This window comes from Crocodylus siamensis, chromosome 2 (genome assembly GCF_052110815.1).
Source record: "Crocodylus siamensis isolate JL-2025a chromosome 2, ASM5211081v1, whole genome shotgun sequence".
Taxonomy (NCBI): Eukaryota; Metazoa; Chordata; order Crocodylia; family Crocodylidae; genus Crocodylus; species Crocodylus siamensis.
The window spans coordinates 221,531,385-221,545,244 of NC_143396.1; the positions used below are offsets into that span (position 1 = coordinate 221,531,385).

Here is a 13,860-nt window from a genome sequence, read left to right on the forward strand (position 1 = left end):
CCCTCAGAGCTATGTCACCCAGGGTCTTACATTCCTGGTCACCCATTGTAAACAGGACTCAGGGGAGGTTCTAAACAAACCACAAATCCTCAGTGATGAGCAAATCCTCAGTGATGAGCAAGTGGAAGATGATGTCAGGATCTCAACAGCTGTAAAGATGGAAGAAGCCTGCAGCAAGATGGAGGTTCTCTGTCATCTAGGGTTCTCCTTTGCCCCTGGGCCTGGGTCTCCACTGCCAAGATTGTGCAGTTGCTGTTTATACCCGTATTAAACATGCAGGTTCCTCACATTAAACAAAAATCACATGTAGGCTTTTACCACAGGAAACAACACGCTCTTCTGTACCAACCTCCAAAATCCCTGTGGCTGTGGACCAGTGGTGATAGAGACAGGACAAGTGAATCTGGCAGTCTCCAGCCACAAATCTGCCCACAGGTGGTGGTAGCCTGATGAATGTCTTGAATCTGGGTGGAAAAAAGAGTGCATGTCAGCAGCTGCTACCACGAGTGAGCAATCCTGTTCAGGATTCCCCCTCCTTGCCCCACATGGGGAAGGGACTAGAAAAGGTGCCCTAAACCTAGGCTGTCTTATCTGCTTCTGGCTAGATAACCACGTCCAGTGGAATCAGTCTCTCTGCAGTCAAAAACATTGTAAGAATACAATGATTTTTTGCAACATGGAACATTTGCACCCCAATGGATAACCAAGATGACAAATGACCAGAACGAACTGGGAACTAGTCTCTAGGGAGCTAGTGAGATATAACATTGACATTGAAGCTGTGAGTGAGATGAGATGACTGGATATGGATCAGCTGAGGGAAGAGGGTGGAGGCTACATCATCTTTAAGAAGGGGAAAAAGGCCCAGGACAGAAGCACTCATGGGATTGGCTTCACTTTCAAGGATCAGTTTAAGGGGATACAAGCCCAGGACAGAAGCACTCATGGGGTTGGCTTCACCATCAAGGATCAGCTTGTCAGTCAACTTATAGAGCTCCCTATGAGCATAACAAACATCTTGTGACCCACCATCTGAAGCTCAGTGTCATCAATAGGGACCTCAGACCCCTCCTGACTGGTGTTTTCCCCATCAAACTCTCTCCCTGCCACAATTTTGATTTTCTTTTGTTAGGGAGTTGGTCCCATGGAGAGATTGCTCCATGCTAGTGGAAAGAAGTTTCTTCCTGGGGCTCCATCTTCCCTACACCCCACTCCACACCTTGATCATCACCTCTGGTGGGTGTTCTTCTGTAGGCTGAGTTGCTCTTTAGCCTGCTATGCCTATTTTCCTGGCAACTTAGTCACTCTTTGGTCAATGCTTACCAGGGAGGCTGACCCAAGTCCTGAGTCTACAGGTTTCAAACCAGCCTTAGGGCTTAGTGCCTTGAGGGAAAGCTCTCTTCCTTGTACTTTTAATTCAAGGTCCTCCTTATTGACCCCACCCCAGTGGTCTAATTTATATCAATCTACGAAGAAAATAACAAAACAATGAAAAAGAGCGGGGGGGGGAACAAACAAACCAGGCACAGTCCCTTTAGGGCTGTGGAGCACGGCTCTCCATTTGTCCCAGTATCAGCCCTCCAGATCCCTCAGTACCTTTTTCCAAGTGCTTACTGGACCACTTATCCATCCAGCTTCAGACAGATGACCCTGGGCTCCCTGCCGCAGTACCTCCTTCTGTGGTGGCCTTCTGAACACGAATCCTTCTTGCCACATGCTTCCCCTACTGCAGAAATATGCTGGTTGGTGCTGGTAGGAGGGACCTGCAGCATTTCTCTCTCTCTCTCCAGGATGCAGTGGTCTCTCCCAGGCTGCTGGTCAGAATTACTTTCCTGTGGAAATCCTAATGGAACATTTGCTTTGGAAATGCTGTCTACCACTCCTCGCCCCCACAGAGACTCTCCTTCTTGCTGGGGTAAATATAGGGGAATTACCTCCATCCCTGTCAACCCCATTCCTTTCTCTTCACACTTGGCAGCAACCAGGACATATCATTATCAGCACATATACCTCAATGTTTGATGCTGGCAATGATGCCAAAAAACAGTTCTACTCCAACCCTGACCACATTCTGACTAATACAAGGAAGACAAGATAATTCTCCATGTTGACTCCAGCACCAGAGTTGGACATCATTTGGCACTTTTGAAGTGGCACCATTGAGAAGAAAGGAGTAGGGAAAATGAACTCCAATGCTATCCTTCTCATGAGTAAATGAGAACATGGTTTTGTCATTGTGAACACCATCTTCAGATGGAGTGACAAATACAAGACCAATTGGAGTGACAAATACAAGACCAGTCCTCCTCCTTTCTTCTCAATGGTGCCACTTCAAAGTACTACCAGGAGTGACCAGGAATAATGGTCACAAGCTGGCAGAGGGTAGATTTAAGCTAGATATCAGGAGGCACTACTTCACAGTCAGGGCAGCTAGGATCTGGAACCAACTTCGAAGAGAAGTGGTGCTGGCTCCTACCTTGGGGGTCTTTAAGAGGAGGCTAGATGTACACCTTGCTGGGGTCGTTTGACCGCAGTACTCTTTCCTGCCATGGCAGGGGGTCAGACTTGATGGTCTGCTCAGGTCCCTTCCGACCCTAGAAACTGTGAAACTATGGAGATACCCTCATTCTAAGCACTGACATCTCCTTAACTATGTTACTGTTAGAGCCTGTGAACAAATGGATGTCCGTATCGTGTCAGCAGTGCAAGAAACTGACGACTGTTGGACACATCACTGTCTTGTCAAATCCTTTATGAACATCTAGCTTCCTCTGAAACATCAAAAATAGTCAAAAGCAGTGTGAAGGACTCTCAACACCAAATCTTTTCATGACCCGAAGGTCTGTAACGATTTCCAAAGTGTGTCCGTGGAAAGCTCTATCTACCTGTCCACAATTGAAAGCAACATTGATGAACTTTGGGAGGATTTAAAACTGTTGTCCAGCTGGCCTGTGCAGAATCCATTGGCTATATCAGCTGTTGACACCAAGACTGGTTTGATGAGAACGATGCCAGCTCCAAGCCCTCTTCAGCTGCAAGAGAAGGTTCATTCTGCTTGGCTAGTTGAAACCTCATCTTAGCAGAAGGAGATGTATCAGCTTCGCAAAGCTTAAGCTCAAAGGAAAATGTGGAAAATCCAAAATGAGGAGTGGCAAGATACGTCCATCCTCAATACCATGAAAGGGGATCTCTTGCCAGCCCTTCTATTGTAGAAGAAAGCTGGTGTACCATCGAGAAAATCAAGAACAACAGGACTACTGGACCAGATGGCATACATGCTGAAATCTACAAGGCTTGCTGCAAGGAACTGGTTCTGTGACTCCACAAATTTATTCTTTGAATTTGGAACCATGAAGAAATCACTGAGGAACTGGGCAATGCCAACATGATGACCAATGTTCCCTCTAAGCTGTGCAGTGTGTGGCCGCACAGCTTAGAGGAAACGCTGATGATGACTATCTTCAAGAAAGGAGATAAGTCTGTGTGTGAAAACTCAGGGTATTGTCCCTCTTTCTGCAGCAGGGAAAAATTTTGCCCACTCATGCTTGCCTGATTCGAGTGGTGCTACAACCTCAACCAGTTGACAGCCCATTTTTGAGGTAAAGTGTCTTTCCCCAAAGCAGAAAAGAGAGAGCAGAGGAAGAAAAAGGAGGGAAATCCTATGCTATGGCCTACTCTGCCCTGAAGAAAGTTCTGCAACTTCTGCAGATGGTTCTGTGGCTCAAGGATTGGACTCTTAAAAGTCACCAAAATGAGCTATGATAGCAGGCATATCCTTCTGAACTGTCTATTCTCTCTTCCTGGGGAAGTCCAGCCAGAATCTCAGTGCAGTTTCAGCCCATCCCATGGGGCAATTGACATGATCTTTGTTTCCCCCCAGATCCAAGAAAAGTGTCAGGAACAAAATTAGGACCTATATATGGCCTTCATTGACCTCACTGAGGCCTTTGATTCCATCAATCATGAAGCCTTTTGAAAACTACTGGTGAAATTGGATGTCCTGAAAAGTACAGTAAGGTCCTGCGGCTTCTCCATGACCAAATGATTTGGACCATCCTATGTATTAGGTCAGATACGGATCAGTTTGTCATCCAATCTGGGGTCAAGCAAAGATGGATCATCTCCCCAGCTCTCTTCTCTCTTTTTTGATGGCCATCTTGGTTCTCATTAAGAACTGCCTTCCTCCTAGAATTGACATAGCATTCCGAACAGATGGTGGGCTCTTCAATCTGTGATGTATTCAGAACAGCCATTCTTGACCTTCAATATGCTGATGACTGTGCCATCCTTGTGCAAGCTGAGGAAAAACCTCCAGACTGCACTGGATCTCTTCAGAGAAGCCTACTGAGCTTTGGGCCTCTCTCTCAACAATGAGAAGATTAAAGTGGTCTGTCTCGGCCTTCTCCAGGCCATGAACGTGACTCCTCTTCACAAAATTACTATTGAGGGAAAGACCCTGGAGGTAGTTGAACACTTCCTCTACCTTAGGAGCCACCTCTTTCAGAGTGAACATTGATGAAGAGATCCAGCACAGGATCAGGTGTGCAAGTGCCTGCTTTGGAAAATTGCCCCAGCATGTCTTTATTCATCATGATCTTTGGAAAGACACCAAGATTCGGGTGTAACGTACAGGCTTCATCCCCACCCTCCTCTGTGCATGTGAACATGGGTTACCTACTGTTGTAATCTTAAGAGCCTGGAGAGGATGCCTGATTCTTGACTTCCAAAACAAGTGCTTTACTCCCAGTTTAGCAACAGCTGAGATCTCACAGTGGACAGAGGAAATACTACAAGGATACATTGAAGGCATACCTCAAGGAGACATCAAGAGCTGAGAGGAGCTGGCTGTCAGCTGACTCCAATGGTGCTGCATCCTCAACCAACAGGCATCCCATTTAGTGGTAAAGTGTCTTTTTCTCAAAGCAGAAAAGAGAGCAGAGGAAGGAAAAGGAGAAAAATCCTACCTTACGGCCTACTCTGCCCTGCAGAAAGTTCTGCAACTTCTGCAAACAGGTCTGTGGCTCAAGGATTGAACTCTTAAAAGTCACCAAAATGAGCTGTGAAAAGAGCTCATCCTTGAATTGAGAGATTGCCATTGCCAAGCACCCCTGCTCTAGAAACACCCCTACTGATGGTAATGGTCACAAACTGAAAGTGGTATCAGACCCTTAATATGCCATTCAGCTCCACACCACTCTCCACCATTTTCTTGCTTGTCCACTCAGAGCAAACTAATATTTGGCCTTGGGCCTAATGTCTAAATCCAGTAAACCTCAGTTTTGCTTGTGTTAATCCAGGATTTGTAACTCTAGCTGAGAAAATGTTGCCATTTTATGGATTATACTCTTATCAGTTTGTATAAAATGTTGTAAGTCCTCATACCCATAGAAGTGACCAGCCTTGTCAATTGCTTTGAAATCACAGTTACAACTGACAATTAGTAGGGGTATAAAAGATAGCAAAAAAGATTTATTACACAAGCAAGAAGAATCATATAAACAACAGTAACCATACATTGAGAGAATACAAAACCAGAAATAAACAGAAGAGTTTCCCTCTGCTTCCTTTCATTAGGCACCATTTCTTATATAATGTCTTTGGGCGTATTTCCAGCTAGCATCTATTGACAGAGTTCAATGAGAGTCAAGTTTCAAAGACTTTCAGTTAAAAATTTAAAAAGCAAAACGAAATAATCTATTTTGAAAATTCAAAAGTGAAAAGTAGCTCTATGTGAAATAACAAAGAACTGGCTACACATTTATAAAGTAAAAAGGAATTTCTATCCCATTTTAAGCCTATTTTACAACTCAGCCCTAAAAACAAAGTCAGTGCGATGAGCCTTCATAAAAATGATAATTGAAAAGCATTAAAAACAATTGGAGGTATGTTCTGTTGCGAAAGGAAAAGAGAACAATATATATTTTTATTTCTTCTGAGCTATTTGATAATTCATAACGTGCTTAATTCACAAGAATGTTGCATAATTCCACTAATCATTCTTTCCATCTGCCTTCCAAAAATGTGTCAGGATATTATTGAGATCAGTGAACCATGAGCCAATTTTCTTTGCAATACCTGTGCAGTAGTCAGCAAGACCGTAAAGTGCTTTGTGAGATATTCAGCACTCCTCACTGTGTGATATGCTAATTTTTAACAACATTCCTAACACTCTGCTCTGTTTCATATGATTGAATTTAGACTTCCTCACTCAGCTGGAGTAAGGCTTCAAACGTAGTAATAGCCTTTCTGGTTGTTTCTTAAGTAGGGCTGTGATTAGATTTATATGGAAGGCGGCAGCAGCTCATTCAGCTCAAAGAAGGCTCCATCAGACACAATGATTGGAAGACACGTAGTGATGAAGCTGTTCTGTTTTATTAGATTTTACTTTGGTCATATTTCTAACAACAAAAATTGAAATTAAATCAAAGTTCTGATTCATGTAATATTCATGTCCTTATGAAAAACAAAGGTAGCACAGCATAATTTTAACAAAACTTCCAGCAGGGGTACTCGGAGGGTGTGCCTATGAAAACAGAGAATGCATAAACAGACTTAACAGAGCTTAACTAGTTGTGTGGAGATTGTTACTGTGAAAGAAAAATGAAATTTTGCTTTGCAAATCAGTTCATATTCAAAGGAAATGCTTATCCCAGGCGGAGCTTTCTATCAACGTTCAGATGGGAAGAAGTGAATTACTATGGCTAAATGACAAACGATCAAGATGTTACCTGAGCTAAACTGATATCTTTCAACTCTAAGGCTATAATAGAGAATAAACAATGGCCAGATTTTTGGAAATTCTCTCTCTATATATTACAATAAAGTCTGTGATAAGATTAGTAAAGGTGCTAGGTTAACAGGAAATACCATATTTATCTGAATACGAGACTTTGAATCCATTACTGAATTTAAAACTCATGATCTTCTGTCTGCTTCCCCCCATGCCACAATGCATGGCCTCTCTTGTGCTCCCTGTTACCACCATGTGGTCTCTTCCCCTGCTGCACAAGCTGTCTTAGCCCCACCCCTGCAGGGCAGCTCTTGTTGAATGGCAAAGAAAAAACCTGATCTTGGATGCAGTAAAAGAAGCAGGGAAGATGAGTGTTGCAGAAAAGCTAGGTGATGACTTCAGTGCTAAGCAAATTAAATGAAACAATCATTTAAAAAGAGCATTATAAAAGGTATAGTTTATTGCAACATAAAAGGGAGTGAAAAATGAGATTTGCAAAGCAAAAAGAAAAATGTGATCTGCAAAGCAAAGCCATACCTTGCTAATCTGTTACAATTGATTGAAAATATAAACAAAATAATGAATGAAAGGGTTTGATGCAATTTACTTGGGCTCTCCAAGCCATGACAGTCACTTAGAAAGAAACTGAGTGCTGTTATGGTTAGAGTCAAAGTTATTGTGTGGATTAGAAGCTTGCCGAGAGACAGAAATGGAAAAACTAGAATAACTAGTTGATTTCTTCATGCCAAAAGGTTAATAATGAGTTATTTAACAGTGTTTTTAATGATGTAGAAAGGGATAAGAATGGAGGTAGAAAAATTTCAGATTAGTTATTCAGGTTAGTCAAGACTGAGAAAGTTCAGAGAGTCACAATACAGCTAGATTTCTAGGCAATAAAATCACAGATAAAACTATTAAAAATTCATAGTGCACATTGGAAGGAACAGTTTGAATGATTTGTGTTGCTTTTTGGTATCTATTGCTTTTTGGTATCTATTTTGGGTTTTTTGTTTGGATTTTTTTATTTTTAAATGTTGAAGTATAATATTTTATTTTGAAAATTGCCAAAGTTTAATAATAAAAATATGATTTAAAAGCTTTAAACAGTTAAGTCAATTTGAACTATTTCTCTTTGTGTTGTTTTGCTGAAGAAATCAACATTTTTGTTCCACTTGACATGAAATAGGTAGGTTCTTTTCTTCGTTTCTTTTTTTTTCCCGGTCACCAGTTTAGTTATTCTCGCAGGTCTGTTTAGCTTAACTGTGGCCAAATTACTAAGGACCTCTACTTAATGTGAAGTAGCAGTTAGAAAATTGAAATATTAGGATGCATAAAAAATAGTATAGAAAGTAATACCAAAAGTATTAAAAACCTGTTATCAGTGGGAAAGTCTCACCTGGAGAATCATGTTTGCTTCTTCTGACATTATTTTTAAAAAGCCTAGTAAATATATTGGTCATTTGGGGGGGGGTTAGAATTATTAAAAAATTAAGAAAAAAACGTTTATATGAAAAAAGGAAAAGATTGTGACTTTCTAAGAGAGGGCATGAATATGATGTGTAAAGTAATCAGTGATACAAAGAAGGTAAATCTGAAACTCCTAATTACTCTTTCTAAAAATACAAGAACAAAAGACAGTTAACGAAACTGAATGTCATCAATTTTCAAACTGATAAAAAAGGAAGCCTTTTTTGCATAACTAGTCTGCGGAACTCATTGTCACAGAATAATTGATATCAAGAGGTTAATAGTATTCAAATATTCAAAAAGAATTAGACATTTACTTGTATAATGAAAAGATCCATCATTGCATTGAGAACACCTAGTTTAGAAGGAACAGGACAATACAACCGTTATTAGAGAGAGAAAACTGCAATATATGACCCTGTGCTCTAGTAAAATGGGGCAGTTCCTATATTTCTTTCTGCTTTGGGTGCAGTCATATATATTCCCAACAGTATAATTCAAAATCCTGTTTTCTGTTATTTTGACCAGCCAGCTGACGTTCAGACTGAAATTAGACTACATTCATAACTTAAATTCAAGTGACAGGTTCTGGTTCTGTGGAAAGAGAAACTATGATATGGAACTGGAGAGCCACTTGGAATCATTTAGGTCCTGATCCTGCAAGGTCTTTGAAGCACCTGAGGAGTCCCACTCAGTTCAGTGTGATTACATATGCACTAAATCAAGCATGTGTTTATGTACCTTACTGAATTAATGTTGACTTGTTGATGTCCTCTCTAAATGGGAAATTACATCTTAAGTATTCCATTCCAGGATCTTCTGACAACATTTGTCTTATTTGCTTACTTTTTCCGTCCTCATAAGTCATGAGTGGTGTATCTGGCATCTACATTCAAAGTTAATACGCCTTTTTCTTTTTTTTGGATTTTGCCCTAAGCTCCAGCACTACTAGTTCCAATGCATAAGTTATTTATCAAAGCCTCTTCAATATTGATCTCTCAAATGCATTGTCACCACTTCACACTGAACTTCCTTCTGGTGCATTCAACACTGTAATCAAAACTATTTTTCTTCCTTTCTACAGAATCAAGTATTCTGACCATTTAAAAATTCTTTTAAAGTTCAGTTGACAATCAAAGTATCAAGCCATTGATGAGTAACTTCAGCTTAGCTTGATAAAACGCTGTTTCTTTAAAGGGAACACAATGTAGCTATTATCTTAGTCTTTTAGGGCATTTATAGACATGCTTTGCGGGGTGGGAAGGGAGCCCTTTAATTAGCACAGCTCTGAGAGTTGCGCTAATTAAAAGTGCCTGGAGTGTCATATGCATCAGTGTCCCTGCGCTGAAAAAAGGCAGCAGGGTGCTTTACAACTAAAGCTCATTGAACAAGTTTTAAAGTGCCCCTGCACCATTTTTTTCAGTGCAGGGACACTGATACATGTGACACTGGACTGTGCTGGAGTGCAGTAATTACCATGCACTTTAGTAATTAGAGTGCATCAGAGCAGCATCCCTGCACATGTATAGGAGTCTTTAGGGTATAATACCTTTGGGCACTTTTACATATGCTCCAGGGGTTGTGGGGAGGTGTTTTAATTAGAGCCGCTTTACTTAAAGTGCCACCACATTTCATGTGTCAGTGACCCCACACTTGAAAATGGCAGCAGGGGACGCTTGTTCTAAAGTAATATGATGAACTCTTAATTTTTTCTCCTAGGAAAATTTATTAGGTTTTTTTAAATTTGTCTTCATACAAATCCTTCTTTATTTCTGAACTTCCTTTAATACTACAATATCTTTTATAAGAGGGAGTGACCAGTAATTAAATTGAGGGTAGCCCCCTGCTTGATGTATATTATTTTTCGTATTTTATGCCCCATGCTGTTTCTTAAGCATCCTAACATTTATTTTGCTTTTCTCTTTTCTTTTTCTGCAACTGCATATTGAGTAGAGATTATCACTGATATGCCTTATTTTCTGAGTAGATACAGTAAATTTACAAAACAATAAGGTGGTTGACTATATTTCCTCCAATGTGCATTGCTTTGTATATGTTGTCATATAATTTTATCTGTTGTCATGTTCTGCCTTCTTCAGCTCAGTCTGAAACCTTCTGAAGTTCTTCAGTGTTCTCTGGACTTGGCTAACTTTTTACATCAGCTATAAACTGTGCCACTGCAGTGCTCACCATTTTTTTCCAGTGCATTAAACATGTTAAAAAGTTTTTGGCCTAAGTGAAACTTTATGGCACCCTGGCATTTATGTTTTCCCGTGATAGAGACTGCCAACTATTCTTTGTTTTCTGTGTCTTAGCCATTTTTTGATCCATGATGCATCTCTTCCTTTTACCTTATGACTGCTTAGCTTATTTAGCGGCCTCTTGTGAAGGATATTGTGAAAGGCTTTTGAAAATCTAAATAAATTATGTCAAATACTTCCCCTTTTTCCATTACCTTACAGATGTGCTCAAAAATTGTATTAGATTGGTGAGCGATGGTTTTACTTTGCTGAAAATGTTCCAGTTTAAGCCTTACCATATGATGATTCAAGGCCTGGTCTATATTTAAAAGAGATCTGATTTTTCTACTAACTTAGTTATGCCACTGTAAGTCCATGCATGATCTCGGTTATAATAATAAAATTATGATTATACTCTAATGGCCATACTAGAAGAACCAGGGACAGTACTAGAAGTTTAGCGATCTCTAAACTAGCAAAACCTTCCTTGTATAGTTAAGTATTTTCATTATCACAAGTGTTGTATCGTTCTGTTTTTAATTATCTGTTCAACCTGTTTGAACAAATGTGGATTTATACAGAATGAAACTGATAGCATAAAAAGATTTAGATGCACCTATTGGAGTCATGAATAATAATTATTTACAACTCTGTATAGCTTGTTCCAGTACTGTTTTAAAACAATTGAAAATAACCCTCATTTTAACCACCATCTCCCAATTAAAGTTCTGTATCTCATATTGTTACTGCTGAACCTTAAAACTGGCCTTGGTTAACTCTAGAGTATCAGTGAAAACTTTTTTGTAGGTTACCTTTTAATCATGCAATAAATGTTTTATGTTGCTAGGGCTTTGTCACAAAAGTACCAAAATTAATTTTACATACAGGACAGTTATAACTGAGTGAATTTTTAATTGCCACTTTTTACGGAATAAGACGGGGATTCCTTATTCTTACTTACACTAGCTAAATTTGCTTACCAGTTACCTTGCATGATGCTTGCCAGTTATTCTCTGATCATTTTAACTTTTACACTTCCATAAAATAATTTATTTATTGTACCAAAAGAATGTTTTTCTGATGGTTTGTTTCTGATGGCTTAATTTAAAAAATAATATATTTGAGCAACTTGGAGAATATACTATTTCTCTAGTGGTCCAGTTAGCAGCTCTGACTCTGCTACTCTGACAACCACTGCACACAGTGACATCTTCATTAAGGTGATGATCAGACTAGAAAAGGATTTCTGAATCTTCTTAAGTATATCATTCCTTTGGAAAAGGATTTAGAAGAAGCAACCATTCCTTTGGAGTGATATTGCTTTTTCACCCAATGTTAGATCGTTGCTGTCTATTTTACTATATGGACAATCATTTTAATTTATTTTTTTATTAATTTAGCTTTAAAGAGTATTTAATATAACTAGAGTTTTGTCCTAAAAATGATGCCCTATCCCTGTTCTTGCCTTTGCATATTAATCTGTGTTTGGGACCCAATACGTGTGTATAAACCAGTTCTGTTGTAGTTAACATTGATTAGACAGAAGGTGCATACTTGCATACAAAACCACGTGCAGACTGTGTTCGATTATTTGACTTTCTCCTACCCTTGATTTGCCACTTACTTGAGATGGTAAGTTTTTATACGCAGGGCATGTTTGTAGAGCACCTAACTCAGCACAGCCCTGGTCATGTCTAGGTTTTGTGGGCTTTACTATATATATAAATGTAATAATGATGTACCAGAAAATGTGACCTACACTGCGAGTTGTGCCTATGCCAAAAGGATTACATGGTTATGATTTTCTATCATCCATTGCTTGGTGTGTGAAATAATATTTTTTTATATATTTTGAAAAGCTCAATTTCATTATGAGTTGTAAACCTGCCCAAGTAGAATTAAATGCACAATAGTAATATGTGAAAATGAACAACTGGTATATTTAAGCAGTTACCCACTCAAGAATTCGCTAGTTTCATTCTGCTGAGATAGGTTTGACAACAAAAATTGTGCAATTTTAATCCATTCTTCTAAATATAGTTTTTAAAAAAAAGGTTTCAGTCAGCCTCTCCATTATCAACAAATAGAAACTTCTATTCTGGTGACCCATCTGGAATGTTTTGTACCAGTGCTGACATTTAAATTGCTATTGAAGTGGAATATTGGGATCATCCTGTTATGTATTTTATTATAGGTGAAGCTAATGACAAGGATGTTCAGGTGGTGGAACTTCCCATTGTTGACAGCTTACATCCACGACCACCATATTTGCCATTGGCCGTCCCAGAAGACCTGGCTGATAGGCTAATTCGTGCCCATGGGGATCCTGCAGTATGGTGGGTCTCCCAATTTGTCAAATATTTGATTCGTCCGCAACCTTGGCTAGAAAAGGAGATAGAAGAAGCAACCAGGAAACTTGGTTTCAAACATCCAGTTATTGGGTAGGCATTCTATGTTGGCTTTCACTATAAGTAATTTTATATGTATTATGAGTTGTTTTTAGTTAAGAAATTATTTTATTGTCTTGCCACAGACCCTCACACCAAGAATTTTTGTGGAAGTGAGGGTTGTGGACAATACTGTTTAAATAAAATTATTGTTGTCATTTATTCATTGCACTATGTACATGACAATTGGAAATGCATCTCCATAATGTATTAGATATAAAAGTAGACTCCCTTTCTCCCACATATAGCAATCTCAAGTAATTCATTTTACACTACTCTATAAAGGTTGCTTACTCTTCTATTTTCAGGTGTGGAGCCATACCTCCGTTCTTACCTACTTCTTTAAGTGCTCTGTGATAATTGTCACCTAGAAGTTAAAAATAATCTTTTCTTCTATGTTTTGGTTTGATAATATACATTAATGTATATCCCAATACCATTCCCATCCTTGCCTTCTATTTAGGCATCAATAAAAGCACACCAGAGCCTGAAAATACCACTTCCTCCTTTGTATCAGGGTTCATAACATTCCTTCTACCTTTTGGATACAGGGAAAAGTCTTTAAATAGTTGGGGGGTGGGTCTTTTTGCTTCAAAAGTTCATGTTTATTACCACTTCTGTGGTTTGCTTTGGTGGTAACTCCTTAGACCCCTTGAACCTTAGACCACTTAGAACGTTTCAGAATTAATTTTATCTCTTGTCAACAAAGTCGTCGTTCACTAAATTAGCCGACCTATTGTTCACTAAATTAGCCGACCTGGTTCTGATCTTCCTATTAAATGGGATTTCTGTGAAGGTTTCATAGTGTTGCCCTGTAATTTAGGTGTGCCAACTATTGATCAGTGTTTGAATTGTTTGATTTTTTTTTTTATTTAAACAGTTTCTTAACAAGTGCCCTTTATTTTCCTTCAGCCCATTTGATTTTGGGTATTTGGGACTACGAGTGTTGTGTTGAAACTCATTTTTCAATGCAAAC

General features: G+C 39.2%; 1 protein-coding gene across 7 annotated transcripts in view; it reads left to right on the forward strand.

Annotated features, from left to right (window-relative positions):
* Positions 1-13,860, forward strand: part of FUT8 (fucosyltransferase 8) — a 286,256-nt gene that overhangs the window by 247,763 nt on the left and 24,633 nt on the right. For all 7 annotated transcript variants that reach the window (XM_090033168.1, XM_090033167.1, XM_090033165.1 and 4 more), the window contains one exon: positions 12,632-12,878. In XM_090033168.1, coding sequence (XP_089889294.1) covers positions 12,632-12,878 — 247 coding nt within the window. The remainder of the gene's footprint in view (positions 1-12,631; positions 12,879-13,860) is intronic.